This window comes from Melanotaenia boesemani, chromosome 15 (genome assembly GCF_017639745.1).
Source record: "Melanotaenia boesemani isolate fMelBoe1 chromosome 15, fMelBoe1.pri, whole genome shotgun sequence".
Taxonomy (NCBI): Eukaryota; Metazoa; Chordata; class Actinopteri; order Atheriniformes; family Melanotaeniidae; genus Melanotaenia; species Melanotaenia boesemani.
In genome coordinates this window covers 30,342,921-30,365,680 of record NC_055696.1, presented here as the reverse complement: position 1 = coordinate 30,365,680, position 22,760 = coordinate 30,342,921, and the positions used below count along the sequence as shown (strand labels likewise).

The 22,760-nt window shown below is 39.3% G+C and overlaps 1 protein-coding gene and 1 long non-coding RNA gene across 2 annotated transcripts in view; one reads left to right on the top strand and one right to left on the bottom strand.

Annotated features, from left to right (window-relative positions):
- Nucleotides 1-6,303: 6,303 nt before the first annotated feature.
- The window catches only part of LOC121654830 (zona pellucida-like domain-containing protein 1), a 45,936-nt gene continuing 29,479 nt past the window's right edge, over nt 6,304-22,760 (bottom strand). Inside the window, exons 9-10 of the mRNA XM_042009167.1 lie at nt 7,166-7,195; nt 6,304-6,841 (exon numbers count right to left, since the gene is read on the bottom strand). Coding sequence (XP_041865101.1) covers nt 6,666-6,841; nt 7,166-7,195 — 206 coding nt within the window. The 3' untranslated portion in view covers nt 6,304-6,665. The remainder of the gene's footprint in view (nt 6,842-7,165; nt 7,196-22,760) is intronic.
- Nucleotides 21,856-22,035, top strand: LOC121654852. Its single transcript, XR_006013027.1, has 2 exons — nt 21,856-21,894; nt 21,968-22,035. It is a non-coding gene; the product is annotated as an uncharacterized LOC121654852 (long non-coding RNA).

The following is a 22,760-nucleotide window of genomic DNA, read 5'->3' as shown; positions in this document are numbered from 1 at the left end:
TAGCTGCGTATAATCGTCATTGCTTTGTCCTTTTTCCCTTGTGGTCCCTCAATCCAGTCTGTTTATTTTTTCTTTCCTTTAGGCTCATGTTCTGGAAACCTGCTGTAGCAGTGCCATTTGTTTTTAGAATATTAAATATCTAACATCCTTATCCACCTTCCTCCTGCCTGATTCTGCATTTTCGGTCCTTTCTCCACACCGCACCTTGACAGAATGATCTGCCCATGGACCCAGCAGTAGAGATGGCCAAATAAAGCTTCCTGAAGCTGTGGGGCTTTACAGCCCATTACCTCACAAAAAGGCTCATAACTCAAAGCTTTGTTCCTAGCTAACTAGTAACATCCACTGCGTGACTTAAACTGTGATGGTCAAATCTGTCAAATAGATTTCAGTGTTACAACCAAACTACTGAAGCTATATAATATCATTATATATGATTTTGTTGAACCCCTGTACAATAATAAAGTTTATTCCACCTTACAGTATGTAACCCTGCTATCACTTTATTTGTTTGGTTCTTTGCTATTTCAAATGTCATATACTCATGATTCATTAAAGGTATTTATTCTTGTATGGCGGCTGTGCAATGCAAACAAATCCTCAAATAATCTCAACTGCTACAAATTAAACTAACAAAACGCAACCACATCCATCATCTACGAAATCAGAAACTGGTGGTCCAAAGAAATTTTCAGGACATTATATCCTACGTTTATCAAAAGTATTTAGGATTTTTATCATGGCTGTCAAATTAATATGTTATTACAAAGGGATTAATAAAAAAAAACTGATTTTTGGCCATATCTGATAAATGTAGGCCTGGACTGAAATAAGTTGTTTTCACAGCTAAGCAGTGTGCAAAGATCTTGTTGGCCTGTTGTTTTTCATCTCAGCTGACATGAAGTTTCAACGATATGTCATGAACAATATTCTGTCTTTTGTCGATGCATCCGTCTGTTTTTCAAATGAAAAACCTGCAATTAAAAAATACACAATGCAACTTTATTTTCAATTTTAGAAAACTTTCACAGTCACTGAATCCTGGAAAATGGAAGGAGCTGACTGGTTTGCAAATACAGGTAAAAATTTACAGCAAGTATTATTTGAATTCAACAGAACTGTAAAAAACACACTAATCCACTAACTCCTTTCTTATATGCTAGGATTTTTGAGCACAACAATAAGAGGATGACTGCATCTTTAAGCTCATGGTAAGACACATTACCTGTCTAGTTAAATATTGCTGACCTGTTCATATTTAATAGTGTTAATTCATACTATGCCCTTTTAGCGGATTCGGCCTTGAAAAACAAAGATTGGAACTTTTGGTTTAATCTCCTGAACAAATTGAACTATGGATGGATCTGTTGTACCTGAGTTCTTCTTCAGACATGGCTCCTTTCCAGAGTCCCTTAGTTTTCTTTCAGAGTTCCTAGAGACATGATTTTCTTAGGACACTTCTTCAGAATGCCAGAGAGAGAGAGAGAGAGAGAGAGAGACATGCAGAATTGGGTTTGCCTGAATGTAAAGATATCATCAGATTCCAAGTTTTTTTGGACTGATTAACTCCGTTTAGTTCATGCCTTTTTCAGATGATGCTGCCATTTTTAGTTATGTTTTATTTATCTACTTTATTTTATTTATTTTTTTTGTGATTTTTAATATTGATTCCAAAATTCTGATCTTTAATGTGGATAACTGGTTAACACAGGCTGACAAACGCTTCAGAACCAGTTCTACAGAGTTTCTTTTTGGACTGATCCAAAGCTGGACTCTTGATCTTGTGCCATGTCAATGCAAGCCAGATCACTCTCCACCATCTGCGACACCACCACACCAGCAGACCAAGCCTTCAGACCCCAACCTATGAACCATCACGTGGGACAAACCTCCTTTCTCCCTGGAAGCTGCGGGTCAGAGCTACCACCTACTCAGGCCTCCCGTGGAGCTGAGTCACCACAACGGTTTTAAGTCGCCTCTGGTCCGAACAGAACCGGACTGGTCCTGCCTATCTTAGTAGTTTTTACATCCTGGTTATTGAGAATTTCTCCTTTGAGTCATGTTATGGGTCCCTTCGAATTAAGAATTCCTGTTATTGGCGTCTAGAGACTGATTGACTGATGGAATTGACTAGCTTGAATGAATTAATTTATTCAATTAGTTAATTTAATACTGTAATGGTGTCCACACTGCCATTAGATTAGTGTTACAGCTTAGTGTGGTGGTGCCCCCTGAGGTTTTTTATTATCAATATTTTGATGAATAATTTAATAATTTAATGTAATTATTAACATGAATATTTTTATTAAACATTTTTAATTTTTAATTATGCTAAATCACTACATCCTGTACACTGCAGTGGATGCCCTCTATGATTTCTCCATTGTAACTGTCCAATCCAATTTATTTTTAGAGCACTTTAAACACAACACTGTTGACTCAAGTGCTGAGCAATACAACAAGAAATCATCGTAAATGTACTTATTAATCCCCCACCCATCACCTTTTTTTAAAAAAATCTTTTTTCTTTTTTATTTATTACTTTTTTTTAAGCTATGGCATTTGCCCATTGGACAGAGTCCTGCAAAGCCTTCTTGTGAGGTGACGTGCCACCAGTGTTAAAACTGTCAAAAAAGTGTTTCAAAAAGGATGCTGGATGACATCACCAAGGTCTGTAATGTGTGTGTTTATGTCCCAGATTACCTACACTGAATAGATCTGGTTTGATTGTTTTTGTTTCCCTCTAAGAACCAGGAGCAGCTGCAGACTTTGCAGGCTGTCTCAATTCATGTGGAGGAAACTGTGGAAATGGGAAGCTTTTTTTCTAGTTCCATGTAATTCTTGTTGCACCAATTTTGTTGTGAAAGACTAACTTTTTTCCCCACTATTCTAGAAGACCACAAGGTGATTCATGACTGCAGGAAAGCAGCACAGTGGCTTGGGGAAAACTAAATTTCTTTAGTTTATTTGAAAGTGAAGTTGCCTGATGTGTTGTCAATGGGGAAGAGAATATAGGGGAGGCTGCAGAGCTCTTCAAAAACTCTGGCAAGAAGACAGAGACAGTATTGATGACGGTGAGAGAGAAATGATTTTTGAGAACATTTGAATGTTCTCAGCATGTCTCCCATGTGGGAGACCCAAGTTAAAATCCCACAGGGGCCGAATATTAAGTTGAGTTCTTTAGGCAAGACCCTTAACGCTACTGCCTAACCACTTTCAGATTTAAGTTGCTTCGGAGAAAAGCACCTGCTAAATTACTTTAGAACTTCTTTGTGGTGCAAGATATTTAAAATCTGACCTAAATTTCTACATTTTACATTGATGAGCAGGGCTAAAGGGCAATGAGCAAAACTTATCTATGAAAACTGAGCTTGACAAATATTAAACCACAGTTTTGGAGGTCTTGAAAAGTTTGGGAACCCCTGGTCTACAACACCCACATAGCTCCACAGTTCTACCACACTTTTATTTTGAAAAACCACACTTAAATTGAATCAGTCACTTGTCCCAGAGGCCTCGTTTGTCGTTGGTCACGTGATTTTCAGCAATAAGATGCAAGCATTGGAATAAGGCTCCATTTGGCACACCCCTTCTGTACTCCCCTACACCCCTTAAAGTCTCGCTTCAAAAGTGCTATCACTACCCAGTGGACCTCAGCAGGGTTGAGGATACTTTTAAGGAGGTGCATCTGGCAACAAAAAGGTTATATCAACTGTATGTCAGGACTTAACTCCATACAAGAACAAATGGAAGTAGCCAAGACGCCACCATTTACCCTCAAACAACATGGAAGCAGTAATTACTACTCACTACAAGCCCTTGGGGGATAAAAGCTAAGTTATTAATGCTGGCAAATTTGTATTAAAAATACATTATATTAACTTCATTAACCAATACGGAAGTCCATTGTGTTTAATATTTTCATACAATGAATAATTAAAATATTAAAATATAATATACTTGTTTCATGAACAACTATCAATTGGTTAATCAAACATTAGTTGAAAAAAAAGAAAAGATTAAATCACAGCAAAGCAGATTATGTATAAAACACAGTTTCAGTCTCCAGGATAGTTTACCAAGTTTAAACTATCCTGGACCAAAACTGATCAAGCGATAACAGAAGCATCATAATACACAGATATAATCATCTCAAGCCATTGTTCTTACCTGTGCGCCTGAGCAAGACAATAACTAGTCAGATAATTTCAGACCATTACTAACTTTGAAAATAAATCACATTTTCTGATAAGTGTCATTATGAAAGCATGATATTCACTCATCAACAAACAAACAATTTAATGCAAATAAGGACAAAACAAAATATTTTTCATGGTAATCTACAAGTTAAGGCCATTCAAATTCACAAGAGGTTAGACAAGCATGTCCTTACAGCTGTATGTTACTGTATGAAAGAGATGTTCATTTTAGTCCCTGCTAACCATTTTAGACCTGCTCATAAAAAACACAGTAACTTCTAGTACATCAAGGATGTTATTCTGAGACTAAAGTATTTGTGTACATAAATTATTATTTTGACTATCTGCCCTGTCTTATCCAATCAGCAGTTCTATCAGATTTGCATATAGTGTGTGAACTGCAGTGTGTGCAAGTTTAGCTCCTTTACAGTGAGTACAAAGCTGTTATAGATGGTCTATGGTGTGACTCTAGCAAATGGGGAACAACATTAGCTCAGAGGCAAATAAACTGCACAACTGTAAGTTATCCCTGAGTAAGCAAGATAGCTCACTAATAACACGCCAGCTAAAGTTTTTCTTTCTGTAGAAAGATTAGATAATTACCAGACTTGTTCATTGTTAACGACCACACTGGGTGGGTGGATGGATGGATGGATGGATGGATGGATGGATGGATGGATGGATGGATGGATGGATGGATGGAGAATGAAATCAAAGAGATTTGATTTGATCCAATCGATCGGTTTTCTTAGCTAAGTAATTATTATCTTCACCAAGGTGGAGGTTATGTTTTCAGTGGCGTCTGTCACAGTTAGCAACATAATTCAAAAAGTAATGCACAGATTTTGGTAAACTTTTCAGGAAATCTTTGAAATAGAATAGGAACAATTGATTAGATTTTAGGGGTGATCCAGATTACCCCTAGATTTTATTTTATCTAATCAGTTGATTAGGTTTTATGCATTATAAAAAACGCATAATGCTAAAGTATTAAAACAGAGTGCTGGATGTCAGCTGATATGGATTTATTGTCGACAGCTCAATGATAAATGCATGCTGGTTCATTCTGACATCAATGCAGCTCCGGTTGAGGCCCCATGCATTCAGCACAGAGATGTCCAAAACATTAAAAAACACCACAACAGGTCGTCTTCTAGTTGCAGCTTGAGGTGAATATTGCAACTGCATCTTATCAAAAACTGTCCACTCCTAAAGTGGTCTTTTTGTAATAAGAGGAACCAATCATTTCTCCCCAGTCAGTCTTCGTCATTCCTTTGTTGGTGCTCCAAAGCTTATTTTGCATTCATTCTTCTGCTTCTGTTAACTTTTATTATGATTTTACTGGCATCTGTCTGTCTGCCTGTTTGTTAGCAACATAACTCAAAAAGTTATAGATGGTTTTTGATTACATTTTCAGGAAATGTCAGCAATGAAATAAAGGAACATTTTGGGGTTGATCCAGATCATTGTCTGGATCCACGAAGTTTGAAAGGATTCTTTACTATTAGGAAATAGAGATCATTTTGACATCACAGCTTCTAACGCATCAGAATCACTGGCAAAAAATAAATAAATAAATAAATAAAATAAGACGCCATCATGGTAGATGTTATAATCAGACATTGTTTAACCTGGATCCTGTAGATATTCTGGGTCTGGTGATCGAGAAGGTTCAAAATATAAAGGGTCCTGGGTGGGCAGTTGGGCCGTTTTGGGGTTTTTCTCAGGTAAGTGATCCTATGGCTTGTCGGAGGACTGTTCTCTGTAAGTGCTTCTAGTTTTCTACGAATTGGTTTATTTGAACACAGTTATTATAAACTGGACTAATGTGGATTATATTATGGATTTTTTTTAATTGGATTAAAATTGGACTGTGTTTGTAAATGTGTCTTTAGATGACTTATTGTAAACTGGTTTATGTTAGTAGAAGTGGTAAGAAATTACTAACACAAACTGTTAGTAGAAATGGGATTAAATTTAGAGGTACTTGACCATCACCAAAAAGGCTCTAAAATTGTGAGTTATGGGATGTTTTTCCAATTGTGTACGTGTATATTGAGCAAATGTGGAAAATATCTACACATTCTCTTGGATTCTCCAGTGTTGATTAAGATAAGACTGCTATAGTGAGATTATAATCATTTCTTCAATCTGTTTATCTTGTACTATGCTCTGAAAACTGTATTGCTCAGGTCTTAAACTGAGTGTTCCCATGATGTCAGTTATGGATGACAAATAAATTGTTACAAAATACAGCAAAGGATAACATAGACAATGTCCTGCTGTATTTCGTAACTAACATACAGTGACATGGTAGAGTAAATTGTACAGACATAGAAGCAATTTTCATGGTAGCATTTGTATCCTGCAAACTGACATGTGAAAATATAATGTCTCTACTTTTCGTTGCCCCTTGCTTAACATTGTGACATGAGAACAAGATACATGTGAGTTGAGTTGAGGCATTCAGTTGAAGGCTGAGTTATGTATTCCAGACACACTGTTTACAGGAAAATTCTTGCCTTTCAGGAGGGTGAGGGAGAAGATGAAGAAGCAAATGCTTATTGTTCCCAAAATGATCACTCCTGAGATGAGCACACTCGTCACTGTGCTCATCTGAAACACTGGTGCCTTCAGATGTGCTGTAACAGGAGAAACACAAAGAAACCCTCTTTAATTTAAAAAAACACGACGCTGACTGCAGAGTATGATTTAGTCATATTCTGCGGTTGTTGTTTTTTTTTTTTTTTTCTTTTACTGAATGTTGCATTTCAAGCCATAAAGCCACTCTGAAAATTTTCACACGTAAAATTCACAACCCCCCTTTGTGTGCAGCATTTACTGTGAAATTCGAAATCATAAACTGTAATTTCATGAACAAAAATAGGTTATTTAGGTATAATTAGAAATGCCAGAAAACATTTAAAAGTATCATTCCACGTGATGGAAAGAATAAGACTGCTTACCAAGCTGAGAATTGTTGGTTGATGTTTCATCTGTGAAAAACAGAGTGAAAGATTAGTACACACTTAAATTTCATGGGAAGTCTATCAGTTTCTTTAATCTTGTGCTAGCATGCAATTCTAGTAGTTATGCATGTTGTGGCCAATAACACCACCACCATGGTGGAGCAACATGATCTGTGGATCCAGGATAGGACTTTACAGCCACAAAAAGAAGACAGAAAGATCGGCTTTGATGAAAATCTACAAGCAAGCAAACCTGCTGGTTTTCAATGTTTCCTGCTGCAGCATACCTAAATTAGTTTAATGGGTAAACATGACTGGGCAAAACTTGACAACAAATTGTTGAGGAGAGCCATTTGATTTGATCAGGTGTGTTGGAGCAGGGAGACATCTAAAAACTGCAAGACTGTGGCCAACGAGGACTGGAAATGGACACCCCTGACTTAAAGTGAACAGTTTGTTCATCCAGACCTCTGCAAACAAAGCAGACTTTTTGAGCAAATGAAACCAAAATTCTTCCACATGCTAGCTTTTAATACAAAGGTCGTTAATCAGATTTCAGCTCAGCCATCACATCTGTTATATGCATGCTACAGATGATCCAGGTGATAAACTTCAACAATTTCCAGTTTTGCCTTGTGCGTTTCTCAACACTGTTATTAACTTTTAGAAATGTATTTGTACCCAGCAGAATTCTACAAAGAATTCTGGACAATGCTGGCACCTACTTTCTACAATATGATTTTAGAAATAAGGGAAAAACAAAAAAATACCTTCAAATATTAACCTGGCTAATATTACTCTACTATTAAAACCAGGAAAAAACCCAACACTTCCGTCCAGTTACCATCCAATTTCATTAATAAATCTAGATCTTAAAATAATCAGCAAAGCTTTGGCCATAAGGATAGAAAAAAATAACCCCCCTAATAATACATCCTGACCAAACAGGCTTTATTAAAGGTAGGCATTCCTCTACTAACATGCGTAGCTTAATTAACATCATAGATTATTCTACTCTACATAACCTGGAATCCACAGTAATTTCTTTGGACGCAGAAAACGCATTTGACTGAGTAAACTGGAAATTTTTATTTGCAACGTCAAACAAATTTGGGTTTGGGTCATCTTTCATAAATTGGATTAAAACATTATATAACAACCCAGATGCATGTGTGAAGACCAATGATCAAACCTCTCCAAGCTTCTGTTTGTAGAGAGGCACCAGGCAGGGCTGCCCGCTTTCTCCTTCACTTTTTGCTATTTTTATTAAACCCCTAGCTTTTACCATAAGACAAAATAAAGAGATTAAAGGAATACATGCCAAAAATATAGAACATAAGATAAGTCTTTATGCTGATGATGTATTACTTTTCTTCCAGAACTCATCGACATCTCTCCCCCAGACAATCACACTTGTTGACACATTATCATCAATATCTGACTACTCTATTAACTGGTCTAGGACTATTGTTATGCCCATTACCTGTGACCTACAAAACACACCCAATACTACAATACAGTCTGGAAACAGATAATTAGGCATAAACATTTCCCCCAGGTTATCAGAACTAACAAAGCTAAATTATGTCCAGCTACTTAAAGCAATAGAGGATGATCTCTCACGGTGGAGGCGCTTACCCATATCACTCATGGGGAGGGTTGCCACAGTTAAAATGATGGTTAACTAAAGTAAACTACCTGTTTTCAGTGATACCCACTAAACCATCCTCCAGCTGGTTTATGTCACTGGACTCACATATATCTAAATTTTTATAGAAAAACAAGCCATCACATATCCGTCTAAAAACTTTACAACAGACTAAAGATAGAGGCGGATTGGAGCTACCCAACTTTAATCACTAGTTCTTAGCTAACAAGCTGCAGTATATCTCCAAATGGCTTAAATCTAGCAGTCTGGATGAACCATGGTTAGATGTAGAGCAAGCATTGTGTGAGGATCTGGTTCTCTCTGACCTGCCATTCCATATATGTAAAAAATATACCTTTAATCAATTAAATTTGCAGCTACCTATTAGGGTGGCAGAATTCATGAATATCAATGCCCCAAAGCTATTATCAAAAACATATAAACTATTATCTAAACTAGAATGCTCAATCTGTATCCCAACTTTAAAATGGGAGGCTGACTTAACCAGTAACTTTAATAAAGATGAATTGTTACAGATATGTTTTAACACCTTTAAAATGACTAAGAATTCAAATATGCAACTGATACAATTCAAATTCTGCATAGAACTCATTATACAGGACAAAGGATGTTCAGGATGGGTCTGTCACAAGCAAACATCTGCCCAAACTGCAATGAAAACACAAACTACCTCCATGCCTTGTGGTCCTGCACACCTGTCCACAGGTTCTGGCTTCAGGTATGTGTGGACATGTCAACATGGTTTAAATGCAATATTCCTGCAAACCCTGCACTGTGTCTACTAGGTGACTTGGGTGACATTAATGTGGCAGTTAACTCTGCACACATGATACGCACAGCATTATACATCTCAAAGAAAACTATCCTTGTGAACTGGAAAACCAAAAATAATCTGTGTATTCAGCAGTTTAGGAATCTCTTAGTAGACCACATCAGTAGTGAGACAATGTCTGCCTCCTCAAAGAACCATTTAGCTGAATCTCATTCCCTCTGGTCCCCTGTGCTTCGCTCCATCATTTAGTGTAGGTGGAGGACTGTGACCTCATTGCTTTGGGGGTTGGAAAATGGCCGGGAGTGACTGGTTGCGGGTTCTTTGTGGTTTCCCATGGTGCAGGACTGGGCTGCTCTGTGGTGGGGATGGCTCTGGGTCCGGCCCTGTTGGGGGCTGTGGGGGCCAGCGGTTGGAGGTTGCCTTGTGGCGGGGCGTGAGGCCACTCGTGGTGCCTGGGTTGGTGGGCGTCAGTCCTGGGCCGGGCTATTCCGGGGCGGGCTGGGCGTGGGTTCTGGGCCCTATCTCTCCTATATACACACATAGACACACACACACATAGGGATTTGGGAGGTGTGCATGTCATGCGGGGTGTAGCCGGGGGGGGGCACCCAAGTGGCTTCCTTAGATGCACCCTTTGGCGACTCGCCTCTCAGTTTAAATTACACTTAGACATCAAAACACCAACACAACACACAAACAACATCTGGGGGGCATGTCATGTGGTGTATGGAGGGCGGGACTACTAATATGGCTTTGCTCCCAGCACAATATTGTCACTGCCCCCCAGTTTTACTTGCTAAAAACACACTCACCACAAACAGTCATGAGTGGGGAGGAGGAGGAGGACAATGGGGACACCTCACACCCCTCTTCCCCGGGGTGCCGCCGGGGGCGGGCAGGGGGAAGTGGTTGCCCTGGGGGCCAGAAACCTGGGGTGGCTGCGCTGATGAGGGGCTGCTGATCTTGGGGGATGCCCGGTTGGCCGCATCTTGGTGGGAGGTGATGGGGGGTGGCTGGGGATGGCAGTGGGGGCCGGATCTGGGGCTCGCCATTCTCTGGTCCGCCGGGGATGTCTCCCACAGGGCATGGCAGGAGGGAGGGGGGGCTGGGGAGTGATATTGGGAGGGTTGTATGCTGTCTGAGTGTTTATACCGTGTGGGTGGGGGTGAGGAGGTGTGTGTGTGTGTGTTAGGATGAGCAGGAGTGTGCAAGGATATGGGTGTGTGTGTGGGGGGGGTGGGGGGGGGGGGGTGCCATGGGTCTGGGCTCTGCCACTGTCCTCCTCCCCATCCTCTCATTACCCGTTAGGCATGTGGGGGGTGGGTACCTTCTGGGGACGGTGGCGGCTCATTGGCTGCGGTCCCTGTATGGCCCAGTCATGGGGGGCAGCCTCTCCTGGCCTGCCTTGGCCTGGGGGACCTCCCGGGGAGCGGGTGTGCCTAATGCCACTAGAGGCACAACATCCAGTGGGAAGTTTGCTTCCCTCTGGACTTACATCCCAAGACCCCTCTTATTTTCAGCTCTCTCTGTCTCACACACACACACACGCACGCACACATGTAGGGATTTGGGAGGTGTGCACGCCATGTGGGGTGGAGCGGAGGGGGCCATTCAGTAGTCTCCTCGGATGCACCCCGTGGCAACTTGCGTCTCAGTTTTAATTGCACTTAAACACCAAAACACAAGAAACATAACCCACAAACAACACCTGGGGGGGGCGTGTCATGCGGTGCATGTCGGGCGGGGTAACTCATTGCGGTCACTGCCCCTCAATTTTAATTGCAAGCTTGGGGCTCGCTGTCCTCTGGTCCGCCTGGGGTGTCCCCCACGGGGCATGGTGGGTGGGTTTTATGTGTGATGTGACTTTGTGATAGTGAGTGCTTGTGGGTACGCCACAGGGGAGGGTGTGAGTGTGGGGTTATAGGGGGTGCACACTGGAGTAGGTGGAGGGTGTGGGGAGGGGGTCGATGGCACCCTGGTTCCCGGGGTGTGCGGCTCGAACATTGGGGTGTGCATTTATTATTCCAAATCATCCACATTGTGATGTATTATTTTCATTCTGGTACTAAATCCTCAGTTCCTGCGTATCATATAATTATATTTCATTCCATTCCAACATTTACTACACGTTTGCATTTGAATGGAATGAAATATAATTATCCCACAGGGAAATTAGAATTTATAAAGTATTTGTGATTAGCACCATTTAGGTCAGCGCCATTGAATGAAAAAAACACAAATTTACTAGCCAAATAATTTGGTTATTTTAAAGTTTTATCTGTTGTATCACTTTTTCATATACTTGAGAGTTTGATGACTTTGATTAGGCACATTGTGACACACTTTTAAGTACACATCTGGGCCAATGCATCTGGAGTGCATTGCAGCTTGACATTGACAGGGTGCAATAATAGCATAGAAAGAGGACTATGCAAAAGGCTCTTTAAGATTTTTGTGTAAGTGCCAGATTTCATGAGGTTTCATGAGCCATGTGTTTTCTTCTGCCAACACTCCTCGGGCTTCTGTAATTTACAGCTGGTTCAGAACTTTCCCTTTCCAGAATAGAACTTTGAGAGGTATCTGATGCGCAAACTAAGTGTATTACCTTTAAATGGTTTGAAAATGTGGTATGTACAATACATTATTGATACATTATTGATTTTATTTATAGATCTTTCTGGATTGTACAGACCATGTAGATCATAATGGCAGCTTTATTCTATATTGTTATACAACATTGCAATCAGTAATAGTCTAAGCTTTAATGGATTTTGCAAACATTTTTTTATTTTTTTGCAAAAAAAAAAACAAAAAAAACCCAAAACAAAACAAAAAAAAAAAAAAAACACAAAGCATTGGAATGAGCCAATTGATCATTTTCACACTGGTCAATGGCTTAAATCATTGCCTCATTTTATGTAAATTTACCATTTCAGTTATTAGGTATTGTTTTGAAACATGTATTTTATTCCTTTCTTTAGGTGGGACTCCTTCATACATTCAGATTTATCTCCTCTATATTTAATGAACCAGATATAGGGGACATACCACTTGGGGTCCTTTCAGTCAGTGCCAGCTCAACAGACGCCATGTTCTTCAGCCCTGAGAAGGTTGCAGTTGTACTTGAGGGTAACATAATTATTCATCTACCCACTCTGGCTGATGTGTTTGCACCCAAAAAACCTCACAACACATTTGGACGTTAACCAGGAATTCTTGATGGGTCTGGAGGATGGGTAGTTGACTGAGACCCAGAGTGTTGAGTCTTACAAAGGACCTTTTGGCAGATTGGACTAATCTCTGTGTCAAAGTTGCCCCTCAATGACTTGCCATTTGTCCAGCATTATATAAGGCATTGAAGAATTTTTAAAAATGGATTAATGGATGTTTTTTTGCAAGTATTATTGTTCCAATTACACTGTTGATTTTAATGTTTGAAGTCAGTATCTTTGGACTTTACTGTATGAACAAGTTAAAGGTGGACACTTTACAGCAGGACAGTGTTTTACACTGGACTAGCCATTACTTTGATAGCTGCATTTTTATAAGGTCAACATTGTGGATGTCTGTTTTTTAACACAATTTCTTTATTTATTTATTTTGATGTATTTGTGTTGTCTTTTGAGGAACTTTATATCTGCAGTGTGCTAAATGGAAAACTCAATGTTTTACTGTTTTAACCAAGAAAAGTTCACCATTTTTTTAAATAACCCTAGACAGAAGTGTGTGATATATTTGTTCACTCAGTCTTGACACTTATTAAAAGCAACAGCTAACGTACTATCTAAAGCACAGTTTCCTCGTGTATTTAGCCTGTTTTAATTCTAGGCAAAGAGGAGAAGCCACTAGCACAGTCATATCATAACACATTCATACCCCAGCCCAACTCATCCTTACCACATTCCCATCCACATCCAGCCAATCCCAATCCATACCCCTAACCCCATCCAGACCCCAGGCTCCACCCCCCACCCACCTTCAACAGAACAGCCCAAGTGGACCAGAGGACAGGAAGCCCCAGACAATCACAGTAAGACAAAAGGCAACCATACACACCACCACTTCATTTTGCCCATCTATACCAACATCCAGATACATTCACCCTTCACCAGTATTCAAAACAGATGCCCATGCATTTACAGAGTCCCCTGGGGACCCATTTATTTGGTGGCATGTACCACCCTCTCTGAAGCACAGTACCATGAGAACCATATACAGTAGCACATACAAAGTATGAAGTTATGCATTGCTAATATATATGGGCCAAATGTTGATGACCCCTCTTTTTTCACTCCTTTTTCACCTCACTCTATAATCACTTAGATAACACACTCATTGTTGGAAGAGATTTCAACACGGCATTAAATTCAGCAGGACTGGACAGGCTGGGTACATGGTAATATATGGAGGATTGTGATCTTTGCGATACTTGGTGCCCACAGCACACAACTTCAGTACACCCTTTTTTCCTCAGTGCACCACTCATATCTAGAATAGATTATTTCTTAGTTAACAGCTCTTTAATGAAAGATATATCAGAAACTAGAATACATCCCATCACTATCAGGGACCATGCACTGGTCTCATTTACTTTAATTGATAAGAAAATTGAACACCTTCTAAAAACTGGAGATTTAGCACATCATTAAAGACCCTGATTTTATCAGTTACTGCAAAAGGGAATGGTCTTTGTATATAGGAAATAATGACCTACCATGGACATCAGCATTTGTTCTTTGGGAAGCATGGAAGTAAGTAATGAGAGGGAAAATAATCTTATTTTCATCACATAAGAAAAAGGAGTTTGAGAACATCTGAACTAGAGCATAGAATTAAATTTCTAGAAGATGCCTACAGGGCTTCAAAAGACAAACTCGTGCTGAATGGTATAATGAAAGCTAAATTTGAGATGAATGGAATAAATGACAAGAAATTTTGGCTTTTGCTGCAAAGACTTTGCTTGAAGAACTATAAACAAAGCAACAAATCTGGAATATTCCTGGCTAACCAATTAAAAGAAAACAAGAAGAAAAGAAACATCTCATTAACTTCATGAAGCTCTACGAGGCATGCCGGGTAATAAAGCCCCAGGTCCAAATGGTTTTCCAGCAGAATTTTATAACAAAGTTTGGATCACACCAGCACCCACATTCCACAAAATGGTTTCAGAAATTAAGAAAAATGGTACAATACCTCAAAACATGAATGTGGCTAATATTACAATAGTATTAAAACCAGAAAAAGACCCCACACTCCCATCCCCATCCCAGTTACCCATCCCAGTTACCCATCCCATCCCAGTTACCGTCGAGTATCATTACTAATAATAATAATAATAGATTAGATTTATATAGTGCTTTTCAAGGCACCCAAAGCGCTTTACATTGTGCATCCATTATTCATCCACTCCTCACTCATACCTGGTGATGGTAAGCTACGTGTGTAGCCACAGCTGCCATGGGGCAGACTGATGGAAACGTGGCTGCCAATCCATGCCTACGGCGTCTTCAACCATCACCAAACATTCACCAGTGATGCCAACACTGGAGGCAAGGATGGTTAAGTGTCTTGCCAAGGACGCAATGACAGATGACTGCCGGAGTGGGAATTGAACCGCCAACCTTCTGGACATTGGATGACCTGCTCTACCGCCTGAGCCACTGCCGCCCCAATAATAAATGCAGACCTCAAAATAATCTGCAAAGTGCTTACCAGAAGATTAGTTAAAGTAACTCCCCATCATACATCTTGATCAAAAAGGCTTTATAGAGGGTAAACATTCCTCGACTAATACACACAGATTAATCAATCTAATAGACTAAGGAAACCACAATATTCTCTCTAGATGCAGAGAAAGCAGAGTAAACTGGAATTTTTTATTTTATTTGCAACATTAAACAAATTCAGGTTTGGCTCAGCTTTTATTGACCGGATAAAGACATATAGTAATCCAAATGCATGTGTTAGGACAAACGATCAAATGTCTCCAAGCTTCAGTCTGCAGAGGAGCACTAGACAAGGCTATCCACTCTCACTTTTCGCAATCTTTATTGAACCATTAGCAGCTAGACAAAATAAAGAAACTGATGGTATCACTGGCAGAAATTTAGAGCATAAGCTGAATCTTTACACTGATGATGTATTACTCTTCCTTCAAAACTCATAATCATCTCTTTGTCAATCACACTCATTAAAAAAAATCTCATCAGTTTCTGGCTACTCCATTAATTGGTCTAAAACCACTGTTTTACCCAATTAACGGCACTTTTCAGAATATTCCCTATACTGCACTACAATAGGGATACAAGGGAATATTAGATACTTAGTAATAAACATTTCCACCAGGTTTTCAAAACTAACAAAGTAAATTATGTCCAGCCTCTAAAAACAGTTGAGGATGATCTCACACGGTGGAAATCTTTACCCAAATAACTCATGGGGAGAGTTGCCTCCATAAAAATAATGATTCTACCTAAACTCAGTTATCTGATTCTCAATAAACCTTCCTCCACCTGGTTCAAGTAATTTGACTCATACATCACTAAATTTCTCTGGAAAGATGAACCACCATGTATTAGTTTAAAAACTCTACAAGACTAAAAGCAGCGGTGGGTTAGATTTTCCTAATTTTCATCACTCTCTCATAACAAACAGATTACAGTATATCTTAAAATGGCTCAAACCTAGTCATCTAGACGAACTATGGCTCGACATAGAGCATGAACTGTGTGAGGATTTGGTCATGTCTGACCTGCCATTTATCAGCTCAGCTATCAGACACCATAAATGTTTAAAAAGCATCAACGTCAGCTCTTGTCTGACAGCCTGGTGGGATTTTTTTTTAAATAACCAAGTCTGTGCTCATTTCCTGTAAGCTGACACCCATCTGGAACAACCCAGACATCCTGCAAAACTAAAAAAAAAAAAAAAAAAAAAGAATTACTTTACTTAGTGGAAAAATCAGATGATGATTGCATGTAGTCATTAAAGTCAGTCTGATCTGACATGTGCAGTCTGTTCATGTAAGCTGCAGTGAAATTAATATTTCCTGACTGAAACCAGATTACATAGCTCTGAAAGTTGTATTAATTAGGCCCGAGCACCAAAGGTGGTGCAAAGGCCTACTGAAATGCAAGTGTTTCTTCTTCTTGCATTATGGCTTCCTGTGAGATTTCAATCCTTCACCATGAAACAGGTAGTGGCTCTTATTCTGGACTCAGTTGACCAAAGCAGGTGATATTTTTCTGTTTCCATTAGAGTCCCAACCTGAACATGTTTGTACATGAATAATGACTCAAAGTCAGAGCACCACCTTGTGACCACATGGAGTTCTTCTGGTGTTAAATTCATTCTTCCATTTACATGAATTTGACACAATTTCTCAGAAACAAGGTCATGAACGCTTCAGATGTTATCACTGGGCATGCTGAGGTGCCAACTGATTTTCAGAGGAAGACAATGACCACCTAATGCAGCAAAACTCTGGACAAGTGAGCATATGGCTGGATGCAAGAGCGAGTGTGCTATAGGAAGGAGGTTGCTGGGTGATGCAGTGGCAAAATAGGCTAAAGCAGTGACAGAGCTGTGAGAGCCTTCAACACTGCTGACAGCTTTAATATTCTATTTGTTCATTTCCAGCTCCCTTCCATTTCCAAGGCTCTGTGTCCTATTGGTGATGGCATAGCTACTGAAGATGATCACAAATAGAACCTTATGTTATGTGTAAAGAAGCTGTAGTATGAAACCAAGATGGAACAACATATATTTTTACTACACAGAACAATAACACAGATTATTGACACTGAACACAATTACTAAATTGGATGCATTTCACTGACAGATCTTCTTTGCTCCAGGCAACTTAGTTCCAACTTTTGACTTGTGGACATCTGCCACATCTGAACAGGCCGTAGCCTAAATACCCTATTAATTCATCTCTTTGGGATTTTTAATCACTAAGCAGTTAAGAAGAATGGCAAAGATGATCTTTTTGACCTTTTGAAATTTGCATATTCTGTAACTTCATCAAATCAGTGTTGTTTTCGTCAACATTGACGAATTTATTTCAGTGACATTTTGTTCATGATGATAATGGGACGGTGATGAGCTAAAAATGGCTCTCTGATGACGAAAACATGACGAGACGAGACGAAAATGTTCAAAGACTGATTGTCCAACGTTAAAAATGTACGACATTTCTGCCTATTTTGAGCGCAATTTGTCAGTCAGCAATGCTGCTGCACCTTAGCCACGCCCACCACAGACGTTCAGCGCACACAGACAAGTTTATTCATTCATAGATGAATCATGGCAGCAGCATCGACGAAGCGGTTTGGTGGAAGCGATGAAACGATATATGGACATGGTCAACATTGATTCCACTTTTTAATACGTATTATCGACCTAAATTAATTTGTTAAAAGACTAATACTTTTTTTAATTTGACTAAAACTAGACTAAAACCTTTTTGAGTTTTCGTCGACTTAAATTATACTAAAACTATAAAACTGAGAAATGACTAAAATGTGACTAAAATTAATGAGCATTTTCATCATGACGACTAAAACTAAGACTAAAACTGAGATGCCTGCCAAAAACAACTCTGCATCAAATAAAATCATAAAACCTGTTTAGTCCCTGACTTTTCCTAAATGAATTGTCAGTAAAACTAGCTTTAATATTTAGTTTGATTCTGATTTCATTCTCGTATTCATTTCTACCTATTTCAGCCATGGGTGTCATACCATGATGCTTCTCTCTGGCCAACTGTTTCCTCTCTCTCTACCTCTTGTGTTGCTCCTGGAATCATGACATGACTGTCGGTGATCAGCTAATTGGTTTTTCTGCTCCAGCGCTGTCTCTCTTGTTGTCAGTGTTGCCAAGTCTGCTTACTTCAAGCAACTTTGGGCTTGTTTTTCCATAAAGTCACTTGGAAATGTCGTCAGTCGCAGATTGCAGGTTTTTGTCTTTTCTTAGTTGCTTATTGTGATTCCCTTTGTTGTGGTGCTAAAACATTTGTTAAGCATGGCAGCTGACACCTACAGTGGAGTCTGCACAGCAAAGAACACTCTGGAAGCTGTAATAAAAGATTTAGAAGCACTTTCTCCAAGCCGCTTTACTACTTGGCAACTATCCTTGACCTGAGATACAAAGATCGTTATTTTAAAACAGTCACAAAGCAAGCAGCAGTAGCTATGCTCCAGAAGGAAGTGGACAAAATGACACACAACAAAAGAGCTTCACAGAAGAACCACAAGAGAAGAAGATAAGAGCAGGCAGCGAGGGTAGACAGTCGCTGCTTGACATGCATGATAAAATTCAAAAAACGTGATCACACAACAGCAGGCGGGCCTGACAAACCACACAAGCGTGCAGGTGAGTGATTCTATAATTAGGGGTGATTTTCAACAAAAAAGTGAGAAAAATCAGTGTTCTTTTTGGCTTAATATTCTATTTGTTTAAACAGTATACGATTATTCTAAATTCATTCATTGGCAAACTAAAGCTCTAAGGAGTTTTTAAATATTCAAATCAAAATAAACACCAAGTTCATTGTTTGTCAACTGCGTTACGGACAAAAGTTGTGTTATTGAAGACATGAATGATGTCCTACACATTTAATAAAGCAATTGTTTGCTTTATTAAATTCATCCGGATTTTGTTGTTATTTGTCTAATTGCTTTGAAAATATGCATTTCGAACTGAAAATGTATGTTCTGTGGAATATTATTAAGGATGACTATTTTTTTTTTACACAAATCAATATTACACTGAATTATTTTAGTTACTGAACATTTTTATATAAGTCATTACTCTATCAATGTCCCTTATCATTTATATTACATTTTTGCCAACATTTAAAGTCATTATAGCACAAAAATCATGAGTAACACAACAACAAAATAGCACAAAGACGAGCGAAGCCTCTCTTTGAAAAAAAGAAAACATTTTGATTGATTGATTTTCAAATGAAAAGTTCTTTATGACATTGCAACGTTTCTTAACATCCCCCTTCCCCTCCCACCAATCCCTTCTGTCTATTCTTCCTTTGATCTGTCCTTTCTCTTCTCATTATCCCTTTGTCATTTCTCTCCTTCCTTTCATCTTCACTCCTCTCCTTTCATTCTTTCTTTCTTCTACTTCCGAGTTATTGAATACGGAAGCATGGAGCTGTCACCCAAATAAAAAAAATTGGGACCTTCTTTACATTATAACGTGATAAGTTTATTATAAAAATGTGAAACGTATCGCGTTAACGTTTACGACCTTATTACACTTGTATTTCATCATGCTATTTATGTGTAATATCAAAATAATCAAGGTAATGTGTTACGCTCAATAAGCATGAATAATAAAACTAAACCCTGCCAAAACCTTCAACTGTGTCATTCCCTGTCACCTGTGTTACACTTGATGGGCAACACAGTTGACATTTCCTCAGTTTTTTCCATCTTTGTGCTTGCTACCAATGTTGAAGATGTCACCACATGACCATGATCAACTCATCTTTCTTTGTGCTTTCTTTCCATATTTGTCATTAAAACATCTAAAGTACACAAGAAAATGTTGATAACACAGCTGAGTTAAAGGACTGTTCAAGCGATTTACCTTGTGCAAAGACAAAGCACTGAATGAGATGCTGGACCTTCTGGAAGAGCCCAGTAGTGAGCCCAATGACCTAAAACCATTCATGAACTGTATGAAATCACTCCCTGTCAATACAAGAGAATTTGAGAGGAACTTTACTCTTATTAACAATATAGGCTTATGCAAGAGGGCTGTCCTACTGATCCCAAACATATCAAACTTGATGATGCTAAAAATCAACAGCCCACCTACTGCCAAGTTTGATCCTAGAAAGTATAAAAGGGCCTGGTTCAAGAGCCACTGTGCTGCCTCTTCTGTGCTTCCTAGACAGTTCAGTGTGAAAAGTCCTGCAGAAATGAAAGACTGACACTAAAATAGTGTTTAGCTATTGAAAACCAACTAATTGATTTCAATTTTACAACAGTGCACTTTTGAGCTAATCTGATTCGTTTTGAAGTGTGGGAGAAAATGGTTGCATTTTTTATTTAAGGTGAAATATAAACATGGATGCACTTTCCAATTTATAATTGAAGTATTTTGTTTAAAGAAATTCTCCAAAAAACACTGAAACACCATGTTTGCCTCATGATGAATATATTTTACATCCATACAGGCTGCTCATGTGACCAGTAATATTGCCATTCCAGTAATTTCTTATTCCATCCACATAAGAAATAAGAATATAGTCTCTGGGCCAGTATAGTTTTAGCAATTTCATAACTCCTCCCTGAGATCAAACAGAAGCAGAAATCATGTGACAATGAGCAAATACTTCTGATGGACGTAGGGGTAAAGAGTAAACATTCAGCAAACAGGGTCCGATGGCTTGCCAACCTTCTTGTTCAAAAACTGCTCTTCAGAATTATCCGCTGCAAATGCTGACAAGACAAATGCTCAACACTAAAAGACAAAGAGACAAACACTCACTTTTTTTTATAATCTATATTCACATAAGAAATGATCGTAAACAGATATACAAATATAAAATATGTTCACATATCTATTTAATTATGAAAATATGTACAAATACTTTCAAAACCAAATGCACTACTATAATATGTATTTGAAATTTATTTCCTTTGTAGTCATTTCACACCTGAGGGTACTCTTTATTTCACATACTGGTGAGATACAAGTTAAACACGCTATAGATGCTGCTGGTATACTCCTTTGGTGTCATGCTCCGTGGTTCGGAGCCGGTTTTTCCCAGCTACCCTGAAGGCATCTTCCCCGCACGCTGGCTTGATTACTGATGCGCTCCACCTGCGCTGAGCACTTTATATACCTGCCTGTTTCATCTCTCAGTTGCCAGATCGTCTTGGTTCTACCCTGTACGCTTCCAGCCCTTATTTCTCAGCCTGTTTGCCCGTCTGTTGTTGACCCGTTTGCCTTGGATTTGGATTCTGCCTCAGCCTGCCCCTGTCTGGTACTCTGCCTGTCTCTGTTTGGATCTCCTGGCTCTGGACCCCTGGAATCGATTATTGGACTTGGATTACGGATTACGGACTACTCCCCCTAACCCCCACGAGGATTCTCGTTTCCCACTCTGTCAGCCTAGCCGGCAGTTCAACCTATCCAGATACTAACCCCTCTTTTGCTCAGCAGCTTCTCCTACAGCACGCAGCAGATTTCCCCCCCGGATTCCCGTGGCTCTGAGCCTGAGGATTCCTCCCTCTCCCGCTGGATCTCACTCTGCTGGTACGTCAGCCACACCATTACGCACTATAACCTGCCGCCCCCTGCTTACTAACATCTGTCTCCATATTCACAGAAGCCTGAACTTAGAAGACCCGGATTGCACATTCCTTACATTGTAAACAAATAAAAGTTTGTACCCATCCCTGGAATTCTGAGTCATCTTGAGTTCAAACCTATTAGCATCATGACATTTGGTTGATCTTATCACCGCATTTCACACTGTTCATCAAATATACCTATTGTTTTGAGTATTGGCATAACGTCATCACAAAGCTTTGGTCCCTTTCTAGATTAGTTACTCACAATAAAAACACCTACAGAGTCATTTGAGCAGTTTTGGTATATAATGAGCTAGGAGCAGTATCCATAAATAACTTTGACAGGACAGATCTCGTGGTAGTTGATAGTCATTGAGCATCATCAGGTCGAACATTGAGCATTATCACAAGTATCTTTAAGATCACCATTTCATTTGTCAGATAGATGTGATCCCTCTGACATGTTTAGGCCTATGGGATGTGTGACATTAACCAGAATGTTGAGTTGATTTTTTTTCTCTTTTTAAAAAATAAGATTGTAAAACAATTTGTGAGCATTTATCTCTTTTTCTATGAGTGTTTTGACCGTGTCTTGTGAGCATTCGTCTGTGCATCATATTGTCCCACTAGGGACAAAAGCATACTGGACACCATTCTGAAACATGCTTATTGCTCTGTTCCCCGTGCAGCTTTGTGACTCTCTGACCACTGCCTAGTTCAACTCATTCCAGTCTACAGGCAGAAACTAAAATCTGCTCATACTGCAGATTTGAGAAGGAGCATTTCACACCTGTTCCTCTCTTCACTGCAGGTCCTTCTCTTAGTTCC